The following is a 17,599-nucleotide window of genomic DNA, read 5'->3' as shown; positions in this document are numbered from 1 at the left end:
CAACATGACTAGGCCTACAAAATTCAAGTGTTATTAAATCACCTGTTCACCACAGGGGTTATCAGTATTGAAAATTATTCTCAAAAAAAAAAAACAAAGCAAAGTAAAGTAAAGCAACTGTTGATTAGTAACTCTTGTGTTTCAGATTTTTTAATGTGTTTCAGCCATAAGAAAAAAAACTTAGTAACGAATTCTATTCATTTCTGTTGAAAATAATTCATTACAGTATATACTGCCTAAGGAACAATTTATTTACTAATTTCATTAAGTAAAAAGTAAAACAAAATACATTCGTGAAATAATTTTTGATAACACTGACCTCCAAAATGTTCCATTTGTTGCTATCCTGGCCAGTTAGAGTAAATATAGAAGAATTGAGATTTAGTGGTCTTATCGTATTTTGAATATTTATGAATATTTAGTTTGTATAATCTGTTATTTTAGTAAATCAATTCATGTGCTTTTATAATTCATGTATTTTGATAGTTTATATATATATATATATATATATATATATATATATATATATATATATAAAATACTTTTATATATATATTAATCTTTTTAAGAGATTAAAGGGAATTAATCTTTTTAAGATTAATTTTATTCCTCTGTACAGATGGGTGGGAAATCCCTTTATGCTAGTTATGAAATTATTAGAATAGGTGTAGCTAAGCCTTTTATGGATCTAAAACATCTGTATGGGTTCCACCATTTTCAAAGCACAGCTGTATGCGCCTCCATGACTGATTGTTCATCTGCAACAGCATATCAGGGATGATCATTTCAAATGCTGACCAAATAATGTCTTGAAGCTGCTCGTTGTTGATGTATCTGCGTTTTCAAATCTCTTCTTTTACAAAACCTCAGAGTGCATTCTCAGGTGTGGTGAGGTCAGGGCTTCTTACTGGCCAAGACAATAGAGTCGCAGTAGCTCTTCTGACCTTTGTCTGATCCAGCACTTCAGGAAAATTTCATTGAGGCATCTGAACATTCAACACAAAATGTGCTAGAGCGCCATCTTGAAATGTATTGTTGGCAGTGATCCCATTTGCCATTAATTCTGGAAGCAACCACTTGTCAATCATTCTCAGATAACTGTGTTGATTAACTGTTACATCAAAAAAATAAGAACGAAGTAGATGTTCAGTTGTTATTCCAGCCCAGATCATAACATGAGGCAGATGGTACTCGATTTCCTAAAAAAAGTAAGGATTGTCTTTTGTCCAGAAAAAAAAATTTCAGTTAGAAAAGCTTCGATAAATTGCACACTTGTTTGAAAACATGATGTACTTTTTATCGTTTGCTGACAAAGTGTTCAAGCAATAACTTGCATGTATAAACACATTGATCAAGGTCATTGTCACTCTACCTATTAACTGTGGCCGCACAAAAAAATTTGAAAATTTCAAATCGTTCTGCATGTGGTCTCATATTGTCGATCTTGGAATGCCTAACTGTGCAGAACGTTTGGCATTGATTTCATTAGTGATCTTGAATCGAGGCCTCCACAACAGCACACATCTCAGCTCAAGTGCTTGGTCTCCCACTGCATGGCATTTCAACAAGACTTCATGTTGGAAAAGCCTTCTTCTCCCATGTCAGTTACATTTCCCAAGATTGTGACAATTTCCCAATACACACAAAGAAGTTATTCATAATGCTCTCTAATGTTTTACCAGTGGACGTTCATGGACCCACGCACAAGCTAACAGCTTTATGACAGTGAATGCACTCGTATCAACCATTGTTCCACTTATGACTACACTACGGTCATCCCACCATAAATGAACACACCAGATAATCTCCACCACGGCTTATCCTGTCCACCTTTTCCAGCAGCAGTGAGCGATATCAGTGGTGAGAATTGGCAGCAGTAGAGCCTGATTAAGCTGGATTTGTTGCAGTGTAAAGGGACTTTCCGCCTACATAATACTGTTAAATTATATTAGTACAGAATATTGAGATAAGAAATATCTTACCTTAATTTTATCATGAAATTACTTTCACATGATCCTGCACCTTCAGTAATTTATGTGCATAATTAGTTCAGTATTTTTAATTTTTAACTATTTAATATGCAGTTTAATTAAATAATTCAGTCATGACTCAGCATGTGAGATCCCATGAAAGTAGTGTCATTATAATGGTATCATTATAATTATAGTTATGTAAACTACCTAGTACAGGGAAAGTCTCTGTACTAGGTAGTTTATATTAATAGAATTTAAAAAAAATACATATTTCAACTAATGTTTTGTTAATTGATTTTAACAGGGAATAATAATCTTAATATTAGTAATGGTAGCCCAACAATGGATCAGCAGTCTGAAAGTAACAGAAATGACTCTATTGTTTTAAACTTAGCACCAATTACTGTGAATGGTGAAAATTCGCAACCAACAAGTTTATTAAGTACATTTAAGGGTTCTCCTCCAAGTACTGAAATTAAAGGTAAAGTATACATCATTATTCTATAAAATTTAATTTTCTGTGTTTGTTCTTAAATTGTCATTGTATTATTTAAAATGGTATCATTTTTATACTTAATAAAGTGTATGACACATCATTGAAAGGTTGTGTACAATAGTAAGAGATTTCTATGGGGCTTTTGTATAGATTTTGTTACGATTATAACATCGTCAGTTAACTGTTACTATTATTTCTTTTAGAACATAAAAATGTCTTATCTCTTGCTAAGGCATTATCATTGTTTATTTTTAGAAATAATTTGACTTATATAACAAAAAAAATTGTATGTAATTATATGAACAGTACAATTGTAGTGCTTTCTAAGTTTTAAGCCTTCTTAGATTTTTTTACTTTCAAATTGAAGTGGTTAATGTTAAAGTGAAATAAATTTTAATTCAGGTCAAAATAATATTTTATTAAATATACAAACTGTCTGCTTTCTTGGGCTGGGGTGTTGTGTACATTAAAAGTGAGGGGATTAGCACTAGATAATTTAAAAATTGTTCTTTTTTTTAAACTATTTAATTGTGGTTCATAAGAACCAAATTACAAAGCTGTTAAAATTTTTTCTTCAATTGAAATAGCTTTAGATTTAGGTATCTTAACCTTCTTGGGTTTTAATCATATTTCCTTATGGTACGATTTGAAAAGATATTGCTGGGAGACTGTTCACCATTTCAGTTGTACTCGCTAGTGTTACTGATCATAAGCAGACTATTCCAACAAGAATAGTTTGTAAATCGAGTTAATCTGGATATTTGTGATTGGCTCAGTCAAGTTTTTTTAGAATCCATAAATATCTCGTGTTTCTTAAATCATTTTTCAATCTTTCATACTGGCTTCATTTCTTAAATGAGCACTGCGACTAAATATTAATCAATTGTTATGTTTATCTACTATAGTCATATGTTTTTAAGCTATGGCTTCAGTACAAACAGTGTGTAGCAATAAGATTTTTTGGGTTTGTCCTCCTAACTTGCACAGTTGGTACATGTTAAAGTTTCAAGATTAAATCGTGAAGAATCTTACTGCAAGATGTGTATTTTATATTGCTTTGTTGTGATAACTTATGTATAGATTTTTTCACACCAGCAGAAATTCTTCTTTGAATATCAGCTATGATCTCAGAAGTTCTATTTCATTTTGCGTTTGAAACCGACCCTTTATACCACTTTAAAACAAATAGTGTATGCCATTCTGGCTAGGCTACTTGCATTCAGATATTTTTCTGTTAAGGCATTTTAGAAAAAACATAACTGCAAAGGACAAAACTATACTGCACTTAAGCATGAACAGTTTGCCACTGACAGCAATAAAGTGATGCTAGTACTAGCAGCATTAATGGTGACACTAGCATAACTACAGTTTGAGCTGGCTCAGTTTGGTTTTAAGTTGCTTACCCTGTTTTATAGCTATATAAAATTCTTCCCCTACTCAGAACGCAAAATCATAAATTTGAGAGGCATTAAACCGTTTTCCATTGCTCACTGTTCAGTGTTTATATAATAATCTCATTTTTCATAAATTCATGTGATGAATTTGTAAATATAATATGTCAGACTTGATTTCTCATAGTTATTGCCTTTTGCAAATTAATAAATTCAAGCCATAATCTTTATTTAAAGTAATTTAGTAAAAACTTTAGAATGCCTATTAACATTGTGATATTTTAGTGCTTGAGACATTCAGGAAGTAAGTATTGTTAGGCCATTAAGATATAATGCCAGTTTATTTTTAAAAAAATTATTATTGCAAAAAAGGCCATACTTAAGAATTTTGTTCACTATTTTATTATTAATATTAATATGTTATTTATAGTAATAAAGTAATATCTGAATACCATCTTCATTAAATGATGCTGTTGTAAAGATAGCCAATTTGTTGCACTGCTCTTTTGTCTCGATATCAATCTCTTACAATCTCATATTGTATAGTACTGCTTAAAATATGTGGAAAGGCACAGAAAAGTGACAGAAATCATATAATGCCTGTTTTCACAAAGTTTTTCATTTATGAACTGTACCTTACTATTAATAACAAATGATTGCCTACTCTGTGCCTCTTCATGCATATTTTCCTCTCTTAGTTAAACCCTTAATTATTTTCTCACCATTCCAATCACTCATTGTATTTTCACTGTAAACTCAGTAATTTGCTGATGAAATCTTTGTTTGATTCATGTTTTTTTTGAATTTAAAAAATTGGTAGACCATATTTCACAATGGTAGGTAATCTTTCATATTTAAAATATACAAAATATACAGCAACTTAATATATGATGAGCTAAGTGTACATGCACACAGAGATGACTGAGGTACTCTACTTGCCTCATTTTTAAATAATTAGATTTACTTTTGAATTTTTTCTTAAATTTTTCTGAAGTTTATGTTTGTAATATGGAGCTGTAGATTGCTTGTATGTGTTTATATATATATATTATTTGAAATTAATCTTTTTCAGATTCGTATTACTCCTCTGTACTGTTAAATTATATTAATATAAACCACCTAGTACAGAATATTGAGATAAGACCCTTAATTTAATTTTACCATGAAGGTACTTTCGTGCAATCCTGCATCCTCAGTCATGATTGAAATATTTTTTCAGTAATTTTTTAATCTTCACTGAGAGTGTGGGATCTCATGAAAATACTTTCATGGTTAAATTAAGAGAAGATATGTTTTATCTCATTATTGTATGTGTTATAGTTACTTGTAAATTATCCTATTTAAATCTGAAATTTCATTAAGCCACTACTTTACTAAATCCAGTAAATTATTTTGTTAATTCTTGGTTTGGTTATTGTGATGTATTTTATTAATTGTTAATTAATATAATTTGCATTTTGCTTGGCTTTTTTTTAATAATTGTTAAACCTAATGTATTAATGATATAATTTTTACTTATGGATTGATTTTATTGTGGTTCTGTGAATTAACAATATTGCGAGCTGTAAAAATCTAGAACTGAGATTGTCATTCAAATCAGGCAATTTTTTATCTTCAATTTTCATTTTTACATTAGAAAATGGTTACATATTAAGATATTTTTCAATGTGTGCAATAAAACTTATGAAGAATATTTATTTATCCTTCCTAAGAGTAATGGTTTAACTTAAAAAAAAAAAAAATTGATCTGGACACCACATGACTTCCTTGTACATCTATTAAATTTTATATATATATATATATATATATATACATTCTTAAAACTACATAAAATGTTATTTCACTAATAATTTCTGATTTTTTTTCATACTTTTTTTATTATTATTGAATTATTATTTAGTATAATTTTTTTTTACAATCAGAGGTTAATAATTATTAATAAATGAGTATATTTAAATTAAAAACAAATGAGAAAAGGAAGAAAATGTTCCAAACAAAGAAAGAATAAAAACATTAAGAGAAGGTGATATATATAAAGAGGAAGAAAATGTTAAAACCAAAGAAAGAATAAAAAGATTAAGAGAGGGCAATGGATATAAAGAGAGAGAAAATTTGAAAACTTGAGAATATGTACACAAATTAAGATCAAAAGAATTATATCAAACCAAAGAACGATTAAATGATTGTCAACAAAAAACAAATAAACAAAATTATGATCAATTCAGACTTAGAGAGAATATTGTCTGACAATATCAGAGGAGTAATGAACTAAAAGTTAGAATTTTTTGCCATTTATTAATGATCAGGCATGTATGCCTCAGTGTATATATTGTTCTTGTGAAGGTCTATTTTTCATTCAAGTTTATTTTTCAGTCACTCATTAGCTAAGTTTAATGTAGATAAAATTAAACAGAAATTCCAGAATAGTTAAATAAAATTAAACTAGAAAATCAAAAAATAATACGATTACTAATTATAATTTTCAATTAATATTACATAATCAGGTGTTTCACCGAATCTGTTACATATACTTATATGTAATAAATGGCTATTAAATTACACATACACATTTTTAAAAATGAAAAGTACATAAAATTTTATTTCACTAATAACTTCTGATTTTTTTTATTGTTATTATTGAATACCTATTTATTGTAAAGAATTTTTTATGATCATGGGTTAATAATTATTAATAAATCAATACATTTAAATTTAAAAAAAAGGAGATGAAGTCTGATTCGAACCGCTGTGCTTTCCTCTTGTAAGATCCAAATATTTCATTAATTAAAATTTTATTTGGCTATAACTCTGGAATCAATGAAAATGAGTACTACTTATGATGATATATCACTAAAAAGTTATGAATGAGAGCTTATTACTGCAGTTAATAAAAGGTCCAAATTCCAATTTTTTTTTTATTTTGGACATTTTTGGTTGAGTCGATTGCAATCAAAAGGGTAGGTATACGACTAGATTTTACAACAGTCCTAAATCCAAAATTTCAACATCCTGCTGCTAATTGTTTTTGTTATGCAAGGTACGTACGTACATACAGACGTCAGGCCAAAACTAGTCAAAATGGATTCAATTGAAGACTGAATAAACCTATAAATACAATACTTGTTTGAGGTTATATACTTCTTTTTAATTCTCACTGTTATACATATCTAACAGGCAAATTAATATTCTCCTATTTTAAGTAAATGTGTTCCTGAAGTATTGTCTGCTAAGAATATAAAGATCGTGCTGGTCATACGGTGATTTTTTATTTTACCTTGATTAGTAAGGTTTTCAGTTAATACATTTCTTATGCTGATCTCTGTGACAGAGTGGTAGCATATCGGCTTCTCATAGGGAGGTCCTGAGTTTGAACTCTGGTCAGACGTGATATTTTTCATTTTTTACAAAACAAAACTAAATAATGAAAACAGTTTTCAAGTAATGCCATCTTATTGGTATTTTCTGTACTAGCCATTTTTGATAATTGAAAAATCACACATAGTATTTGTGTACCTTGTTCAGTTTTAAAACAGATCATATGGTAGTTAGCATTATTAAATGAATGAATAAGTTTAATTACTGATTACTGTCCAAATCAATAAGCTTCACTTACGATTACCATTTTGTTTACAGACAGTTATCCTAATTTTTAAAAATTTGTTGCATCTGTTCATAGTTTACTTTATCATTTAATATTAGGTCTGTTATTTATTTACATTGTTTTGTAAAATCTATGTATTTAGCCTATAATTTAACAGAAATAATTGGATATTTTTTTGGTGATAATGTTATCTCAGTGCAAAAAGTGAGTTATTTTTGTAACATATTTATATATGTATTTTTACTGTTTTCTAATTATTATCTTTTAAGTTAAAATATGTATTATGCCTTTTTGTGCTTTAATTTAAAAAAAATAAAAACACTATAATAAAATTAAATAGGAATTACATTAGCTTTTAAATGTTTCCCTTCTATATATTGTATCTCAAAGGTGTTAAAACAAAATTGAAGCTGTGTAGAAAATTAGAAGTTGTAAAAATGCATACAAGAACTATTGCAACTTATCTCATTTAAAAAAGAAAAGAGGAAAAGATTTTATTAAATTTTACTTCAGATACTTTCTGCCCACGTATAAGCATTTTTTGTACAGCAACATCAGCTTTTGTACTCGTTAAAGATCTTTGTTACCAGGATACATTTTTACTTGGCAAGGGGAGGAATGCCATTTGCGTACATGTCGAGCCCACTAACAGGTTCCGCAAAATGTTATTAGAGTGTGTATGAGTGCCTGCATCCTACCAACTAAACCTCCACCTCACCATCTCCCCCTCCCGGGGTCCGACCCGCAATTAAGCATTACACAGCCTGGAGGGGTGCCTGGGGGGGGGGGGTGGATAGTCAGCTCTCCTAGTTCTCTGCTGTCCATCATCTTGACCCTTAAAAAGTCAGATGCCATTTTTGAGACAGTGTTCCATTCTGTTTTTCCTTGTAGCATGTAATTCACAGTGGTCTCTGGAGTTATTCATTGCAGACCCAACCTCTTCCTCATTTCATCCTATCTCATATACCTATACAGTGTATGTTCTGGGTGATCTGGTTCATCACAGTTTATGCACCGCAGGCTTCTTCTTCTATGAAAGTGATGTAAGTATTCTGCAAACTCGCCATGTCCAGAAAGTAGCTGTGTGAGGTAATAATTCACCTCACCATGCCCCCCTCTGGTTCTACAGGTCTAGCCTCTGAATGAGATGTCTGATCCAATCATCTTTGCTAGAGTTTGCACAAGCAGATTGCCATTCTTGCAACATTCTATTCTCAGATGCACCTTTCTTCATTCCGTTGAATGTTCTCATGAGCTGCTACGCCCAAAGGTGAACCAAGGGAATGCCAGCAGTCACATCTATAGTGTCCCTTGAGACGGTGTGATATGCTGACGCTATCCATAAAGCCGCCCATCACCAGGATACTTTTTCTATTAATAACCTCACCAGTTTACTTCTTATTGATTTTCAAAGGGCTGAATAGCCATTTAGATTTTATCTTGAAAAGATAACTCCTAAGTGTAGGTTTTAGGTGTGTTGATAAAAATTTCCCTATAATCGTGTAAGTTATTTGTATGGTCTATGAAATAGATATATGCATTTTCACACAGAAGAATAACATCTTTCTTGAGCATTTTGCAATATTCGTTTTGGAATGACCTTGAAAGCTTCTACAGAAATTCACAATAAACTTTAGCCAATATTCTGGTTGTTTGCATGAATATCATTAACAAAATTTCTGTATAGTTGTAAACACTGCATCTATTATTTTCTAGTTGAGTCAGGGCTATTTAAATTTTCTTAGGTAAATGTGTTTTCATCCTTTATTTCCACTGATTCTTAGTTTTTATGTTTATAAACTCGAACCATGTTTCATCCCCAGGCACATTTCTTTCTATATAGATAATGCAATAAATATCTTATTGATGAAAAAGGTATTCCCATTAACAGAATTGACAGCAGGTGGCATTGTAAAAAGTTTGTGTATCTTCCACAAACAAGATTATACTACTGTGCATGCGCTGTGTTTCAGTTGGAAATAAATTTTGGAATGGCCCTTTTTTTTGTTGTATTCTGAAATATTACTATAGTTAGTTTACTATATATGTTAGTTTAGTATGAAGAGCTTCAGGCATGTTGTGGTAGCCAAAATCAGTATTTTGTTAATCTGGCTATCGAATTTATATATATTTTATTGAAGTGAAATTGTTAAACTAATATGAGAATATCAATTATAACTGTATTGGTTTTAGTTTCTGAGAATATTAATCTCTTCATTTATTATTGAATAACTTACATAAGAGTAACATTTGCTATTAAAATTTTAAGTGATTTCTCTTACAAAGGCCTATTTGTAAATATAATTTCTAAAGTAAGTTCGGAATATGGTTATGGTAAGTCTGTAAAATATCAGCTTTTTAAGATTTCAATTAATATATTTAATAACAATTTTGCTATTAGTTATTATTTGTAGGCAGTTATTATTTGCTGTTCGTCAGATAAAAAATCTTTAGTTATTTAATTTTTGTGTGAATATAGTGGAATCATTTTATGCTGCAATTCTTTTGTTCTCCCCCTTTTATGAAAGTAATTGTAAATTTTTTTTATTACGTTTGTAAATATTTTTTAACCTGCAGTTAATTGGATAGAAATATTGTCATTTTGGATTTATATCCCTATATTAATTTTGGAAAAAATGTCTAATAATTTTCTTTTAATGTTTATTTTTATGTTTGTAAATTAGTCTTATTTTTTGTTTTATTATAATTTTAATTAAATTATTCCATTAATGCAGGGAGTCCCACATCACCACCCCCGTGCTTATCCCCTACAAGTTCTACGGCTACATCAACCGGTGTTACCAACTGTTTAACTTCACGTGCCCCTCGTCCTACCCCACCAAATACATTAAATCTTGTATGTTCAGCAACCAACACCCCGGGTTCAACCCTGGGTAAGTTTTAATTTTTTTTAAAAATTGTTCATGAAATATCTGTATCCTGCATGGGTTCTTATTACCGTTATGCTGAATCAATTTTTTCCTCTCGATCTTTCTTCTTTGTTTTATAATTTCATTGCTTTTGGTTAATAAATTACTTTATAGCTTAGTTTTTGTATTTCCTCTCCAAATAGAAGTTAGACATTTTTTTTATGGACTATTACATTTATGTTTTGCTGTTATAACATTTTTAATTATAGAAAGCATGATTGTTTTTTGCATGTTGAACTGAATTTCCTTTTTGTATCCTTCATTTGGTTATGTATAATTCAGTCCGAATTAATAAATACGTTAAAATTACTAATATGACATATTAACAAAAAATTACTAAAATTACCGTATAATAAACTGTCAGTAAATGTTGGAAGTCTAATAGCTAGTTACTTATTTACAGGATTTAATTTACTTGATACTTTGTTAAATTCTTAGCAAAGGACCATTTTTTCTAATATTTAGTTTCAGTATTGTACTTAAAAGTTATATTTCTAATCGTGAAATTATCTGATTGTCATTTAATTAAATAAATAAAAACTGTAATGAACATAATATCTTAACACAGCATTGTCTGCTCATTTATTAAGACAAAGCAGCTGTTCTTAATATACTAATGTTATGCTAGAGAGAGATAGTCTATGCTAGAGAAAGAGTGATGTAATTGTTTTTACTGCGTGTATAAGATAAGGTTGTATTGTAATAATTATTGTATGCCACATACTACCAAAACTATTGCAATAAATAAAACATGTATTTGTCAGTCATATAAAATCTATATAGAACACTGACATGTTTTTTTTTTTTCTTTAGTCGAATTTGTGATCAATGGGTGGTGGTAACTTTCTATTATTTCATCATAATAAAAAGAGTACGTGTTATATGTAATATAGTCATTTAAAACAATACTGTAATAAATTCTTCCATTTAAACATAGAATAAATCAAATTTTATATAATGAATTAAGTAATGTTTCTGAAATATTGCTAATAAATTAGAAATGACTGAACAGTAATATTGAAAGATGTACTATATAGGGAGTAATTTTGTAGTAGTTTATTTATCACAAGATATACTGTATGAGCTTTATCAGATTTATATTTAGAAGTTAGTTAACCAAACAGTCGGTTAATTTAACCAACCGATATGATCAAAAATATTTAAAATTAGTGATTTGGTTTTTGTTGTTACATTTCTCTAAGTTGTAAACTGTATCTAAAAAATTGCAATTTTATATTTACAATTAGAATATTATTACTGTGAATATTATTCAGTGATGCTTTTGATCTTCCTGTCAGGGAAACAAAAAAATATTAAATTTATTTGTATACATTTTTTACTTAAAAATAGAAATTTTACTACCAGAATTTTTTTAAGATTGATGCCGGTATAATTTAATTATTTTATTTAGAATGATTTTAAAATTGATCTTATAGGAAGTCTTTATGTTATAGAACTACTAATTTTAGTGAACTTGGATTTTCATCAAATTTTGGTATCTAGTCATATGAAGGGTGAAGATGTTAACATTGTGTCTTTCAGTTGTATTGGTAATGTAGAAACTAATTCGGTTAGTTTTAATAGACTGATAGTTGTATTTAGAAATGTTTTACTTGGAGATGGTTTGATATTGGCTGCTGCATGAATGAAGTTTTTAGCTCGATAGAAAACTAGTGAATATGGTTTGTTTGTCTATAGTATATATATATATATTTATATTTTAAAGTAATTTTTGATTTGGGACCATTCATAAAGAGGTAAAAATTATGTGAATAGTTATCTAATTTCATAAATATATATTAAAAGCTACTAATTAAGTAAAAAACCAAAATAAATGAAGGTAAATAATATTTTAATACATTAAAGGTAAAATAATGTGTAATATATATATATGGGTGGTATGTTGTCGTGGATTACAAGTTTTTGATGGTTTTGTTAAATAAATAAATATATATAATGTATGCAGCTGATGCTGCAAATTAAATTCACAAAAGCGCTTATGTTATGTAATGAAATAAGGTAAGTCATCTTATTTCAGTTGTTCTGTACTTAGGGTTGATCTATTAAATATAAATTAATATATATGTTACAATTAAATTATAAATAAAAATGTAATAAAATATATTGTATATATAATATTATTATTATATGTTGGGTATTTGCTAATTTTTTTTTTATATATACCTTTTTTTTATGCATGTGCCAGTGAGCCTGATGTATGAGTGTGATATGTGAATGGCAGTTGCAGTGTTAATGTTTGTTATATGCATTTGTGATATAAGCATTTTTTTAAAGGTGTTATTTAATTTTTGGGTTGTTAAGGAATGATAAAATTAATATCTATTTTTATTTAAATTTAATTATAATTGCAATAGTTATAACCTAACCTTATTTGAATATTTATTTAAGTTATAATTTCTCATTAATATTTCTGTTTTCCACTTGTAATTTCTTTCCTGTATTGTAAGAAATGTTTAATGTCATTGTTTGTGAGTTTGTTTGATGTCATTGTATCATAAAAAAATATAGTACATTGATAATTTGTGATATACACTGAAAAAGTGTAGTAATGCATAAATAATGTTTCTAGGTAGAAAAAACTTGATCTTTTTTTTTGTGATTTAATTTGAATTTGTTACATCAAATTTTTGATGTATCTGTTTTTAAATTTGATTTGTTAGATATATTTTTATCAGAAATTTATATTTGTCAAGTACATATCGTACATGGTATTTTTTTATAACTTCTACTTTGCTTTATATATTTGGCAATTTTTTATTGCTTTTGCATGTTACAAATGTAATTTTTTTTTAATTTTATTTATTATTAGCTGATTAGAGGCAAATAATCATAAATTATTCATATTATTTAAAACCATATTTAATTTTTTTTCTAATTAATTAGTTTGATAATATGTAAACAATGTTAAAATAATTGTTTAATACTGAATGAATCAACTAAAATTTTTTGTTAAACATTTATTGAAATATATTCAAATTCAGAATGTTCAAAAATCATTTCTTAACAAAAGATATAAAATTAAATGCTTATTTTGATTTTTAGTTATAAGTTGACATAAAGGAAATCATAAAGATATATATAAAGATAATAATTTAACATAAAAAAAAGTAAAGAGTATAAAATAAATATTAAAAATAAAAAAACAAATATTCATGAAATACTACAGTACGGGTCTGTACAATGGTGAATCAAATATAAACATTATTTTTTTTTTATAAATCGATTAATAATATACACAATCCACATATTCATCATTTCTCTATAAGTCTATATAGCCTCCTAAATGATCAACACAATGATTTGGAAGTCTGATTTTTACCATGATTTGGAAGCTTTAATATTCCTTGTTCATAAGGACACGTCATTAACCAATTGTGCATGTGCTTCTTGGTGTCTTCATTGTTTTCAAATCATTCCCCACCAACTCCAAGCAATTCATTTAAGGGCGCAAACAAAAAATAATCTCAGGGGGACAAATCTGGACTGTAGGGAGGGTGGTTGAGGGTTTCCCAGTCCATTTTTTCCAATTTATCGCTTGTCAAAATCGCATCGTGTGTGGCTTGGCATTGTCATGGAGAAGGTTATGTTTCTGATGGGCATTCCCTGTCTTTTGCTTTAGTCGGCAGCTATGTTGACTATAGCAGCTGGCAGTAGTAAGCCACATTCACTGTTTGTTGATTGTGGAGAATATCAATGAGTAAAACTTCCCTTGAGTCAAAAAAAATTGTTGCAAATACTTTTCCGGCTGACAGATGGTTTTTGGCCTTCACTGGGCAGCCTTCCTTTGCCACTCCTTACTCGCCATTTATGACTCTGAGTGTAATGATGGACCCATGTCTCATCACATGTGGCGATGCATCTCAAAAAGTTGTCTCTTTCTTGCCGAAATTTATTCAGAAGTCTCTCTCCCACAGATCTCCAACCTGACCTGTTTTTGATTTTCAGTCAACAACCTCGGAACCCATTGAGCACTAATTTTTCTAAAACCGGGATGATTAGTGATAATGGATTGAGCACTTCCATAGCTGATACCCACTTCTGATGCGATTTCTTCTACAATGAACTGGTGATCATCTTCTAGTACACGGATGTTGTCACATGTGACGTGTTGGCATGGATGTTGTCAGCTGTGAGAATTGACCTTGGGAGTCGATCATGACTAGTTTTTTACACTTTCTTGCCGGCCCTTAAATTGTCTGGTCTATGTATACACTCAGTTCTGGGACAGTGTAGTGTCTCCAAACTGTACCTTAATGAGTTAAAATTTCAAGAGGTGTAACGCCTTCATTAGTTAAAAACTTTATGATTATTCATTGTGCAACAGACAATGAAACTCACTCATGGCTGTACTGACAACAGAACAGAGTGGTGGAACTACTGGTTCTCCCTCTCTAACACATTGAAGATTTATTCGTCACTCTGCCTTCTAGCTTGGAAGTGCTTGCTATGTAGAATAGCTAAATTACAGTTTAATTTGATTCACCTTTGTAAAATTAATTAAATTAAAAATAATGATTAACTAAAGTTATAAAATATAATTTTAGACAGTTGCTTCTGAGTATGAGTAAGGAGTTCACTGTGAGTGTATGCACTTATCATTTGGTGTTTAATTTTATGATCAAATTATTATAGTTGTGAAAAAATTAGTAAATCAGTTTGTATTATCCAGTACTTACACTAGGGTGTAAATAAGGTTTTCAGAACTATAGCATAAAGTTTGTTGTAAAGTGATTGTTGTAAAGTGTAAAACATGGGAGAAAATATTGTTTTTTGTGTAACTGTTATGATTAACATTAAATAAAAAAAAAGTTCTTGTAAAAAATATTTTTTGTATTCAGATTGTATTTACTTCCTTGACAGTTTATTGATTTTATTGGAATTATTACTAGAGATTCTTGTATCTTGAAATGAAAGAATTCAACTTCATTTATAAATGTTAGCAATTATTTACAAGATTAAGATTTTATACTGATGTGTTTTTTCCTAATTTAACTTACAGCTTTGTTTTAAAACTTATACTGTTTTATTTCTTAAACTTGGCAGAAATTAATAAAGATTTTTCCACGTAAATTTTGGTGTAGTCGATCCGAAAGTTGCTTGCCAGAACCTTATGTAGAGATTCTATATAAAAGAAATCAATTACAATACATAGAAATTAATTATAGTTTTTCTTGTTGAATTAACTGTATAATTCAATTTGCAAAATCAAACATTTGATTGTATTATCAAGAGAGTTGACCTTCATAATTTGGAAGCGGATGACTCACTGAGATAACTTTCTCTGATTTTTCTAAACTTCTTTAGTTTTATTGAAATTTTGACCAAGATAAAGTTGAAAAATATTTTCATTCACTGTTTATGTAGTAGAGCTCAAATGAGAAAATGAAATTCTATGAAGACACAACTGAACATACTGAATGATATTACATTATTTTTAATTTTTCCTAGTGAATTTTGATGTATTTTTTTGTCGTTTGTTTTAAACATAGTTAGAAACTGTTTATTTGATGTTAATCTTCTGCAGCTTACTGATACCTTTTGAATGCACTCACTCGTTTATTATTATTTTTTTAGTTAAAATTAGTGGTAGTACGATAGTAAAAAAAACCAGGAAATGAGTTTCTCTCATTTGAGTAGACTTAATACTACAGATATAAATACATTATCATATATATATTTATTTTTTTAAAATTAAAATCGTCTACTTTTATCAAAATGGGACGTCATTATCAGGAAGGAAGTATTATATTATGTGCTGATAAAACTGCATTATAATATTATGTAGTGGTGTTTTATTGATGAACACTTTTGTTGTTTTGTGTTCAGTTTAATATATTCTTTAACCAGTTCTATTTTGTTTTATTTTTTGATAATTAATTGGTTCTTTAGTATTATTCTAGGGTAATGTTATACTTAAATGTTTTTTAAATTGCATTTTAATTAGCCACTTTATGTTGTGTACATATTTATGTAGATTTAATTTTTTATATTTATTTTTATTCATTTATTAGGTTCAAGATCTACTACAAATAGTCCTTTACAACAACAATTGGTAGCATTGAACCAGTCTAAAACCCCACCACCACCGCCTCCTCGATGGGCAAAACCGTCATTATCATCTTCTCATAGCCATCATCAAAATTTTACAGTTACTACAACTGTTACGTTCTCTATGAATCAAGAAACTACTCCGCCACCACATGTTGAAGTTTCTTGCATTCAGGTGAGTGTTTATATTTTTCTATACAATTTTATTCTGCTTATAAATAATAATACTGACAGTTGTAATTTTTTATCTATCTGAAACAGAATTATTTAATGACAATTTAATTAGTATTATAACAATTAATTAATAATATTTACAGTTGTAATTTTTGTCTGTTTATTAATGTAATCAGGATTCTGTTATTTTTTCAACAAGATTTCAACTACTAATGTTTTTCTGTTTTGTTTTCTTTTTTGGAGTGCATGAATGTAAAAAAAAGGCTACTTTTGATTACAAAGTAGTGCAGCATATGTGCCATGTTTTCTTTTTAAGATAACCTAACACGGGTTTCAAATATGTTAGCTGCTGTGTATTTTATTTCAAACAGGTTTGTTATTTACCCAAGCTATCTTAAAAATAAAATGTATTACGTTATTTATATTGGAATTTTACTTGTTTAATTTTCTGTGTTTAAGGAAAGAATTATGTTTTTAATTTATGTACTGTTACTATTGCCATATTTGTTTATTAATATTTTTTTAATTTTATTTATAATTTTTTTATTTTTATTACCTTTTAGGTTACTCCAAAGATCACTACCTTAGATGATACATTGTCATCGTCAAACATGATGGAATTGCACACTGAGAGAGATAAAGATTTTCAGTTGCATAGTAATAGCTCTGAACAAAACTTTGTGTCTGTAACATCTCAAAACTCACAATTAATTACTTCTCCGACATCTCAAGTAATTTCACCATCATCTTCATCTCAAATACTTTCTCCGATCTCGGATACAGGTCGTCCTTCTCATCGACGTAGCAAAAGACATAAACAATCCAGGCATTATCAGGAGTCAGATATTCTTGAATCACCTACTACTTACTATACAAGTTCTGTTGCTGATAAGGTATTATATTATTTTTATGATTTTTTAATTGAATTTGGTGATTATTGTTAAATATTTATACTTAATATATTA

General features: G+C 28.8%; 1 protein-coding gene across 6 annotated transcripts in view; it reads left to right on the top strand.

Annotated features, from left to right (window-relative positions):
- LOC142331610 (protein sprint-like) overlaps nt 1-17,599 on the top strand; it is a 747,263-nt gene that overhangs the window by 614,843 nt on the left and 114,821 nt on the right. For 4 of the 6 annotated variants that reach the window (XM_075377633.1, XM_075377634.1, XM_075377632.1 and 1 more), the window contains 4 exons: nt 2,278-2,454; nt 10,197-10,355; nt 16,424-16,635; nt 17,198-17,527. In XM_075377633.1, the coding sequence (XP_075233748.1) occupies nt 2,278-2,454; nt 10,197-10,355; nt 16,424-16,635; nt 17,198-17,527 (878 nt within the window). Of the gene's footprint in view, nt 1-2,277; nt 2,455-10,196; nt 10,356-11,176; nt 11,263-16,423; nt 16,636-17,197; nt 17,528-17,599 lie in introns of those variants that run through there. The other 2 variants (XM_075377635.1, XM_075377637.1) reach the window with 2 other exon arrangements.

Source organism: Lycorma delicatula, chromosome 10 (genome assembly GCF_047948215.1).
Source record: "Lycorma delicatula isolate Av1 chromosome 10, ASM4794821v1, whole genome shotgun sequence".
NCBI classification, from domain to species: domain Eukaryota; kingdom Metazoa; phylum Arthropoda; class Insecta; order Hemiptera; family Fulgoridae; genus Lycorma; species Lycorma delicatula.
The sequence above is the reverse complement of the archived record's forward strand: the minus strand, read 5'-3'. Positions and strand labels throughout refer to the sequence as shown.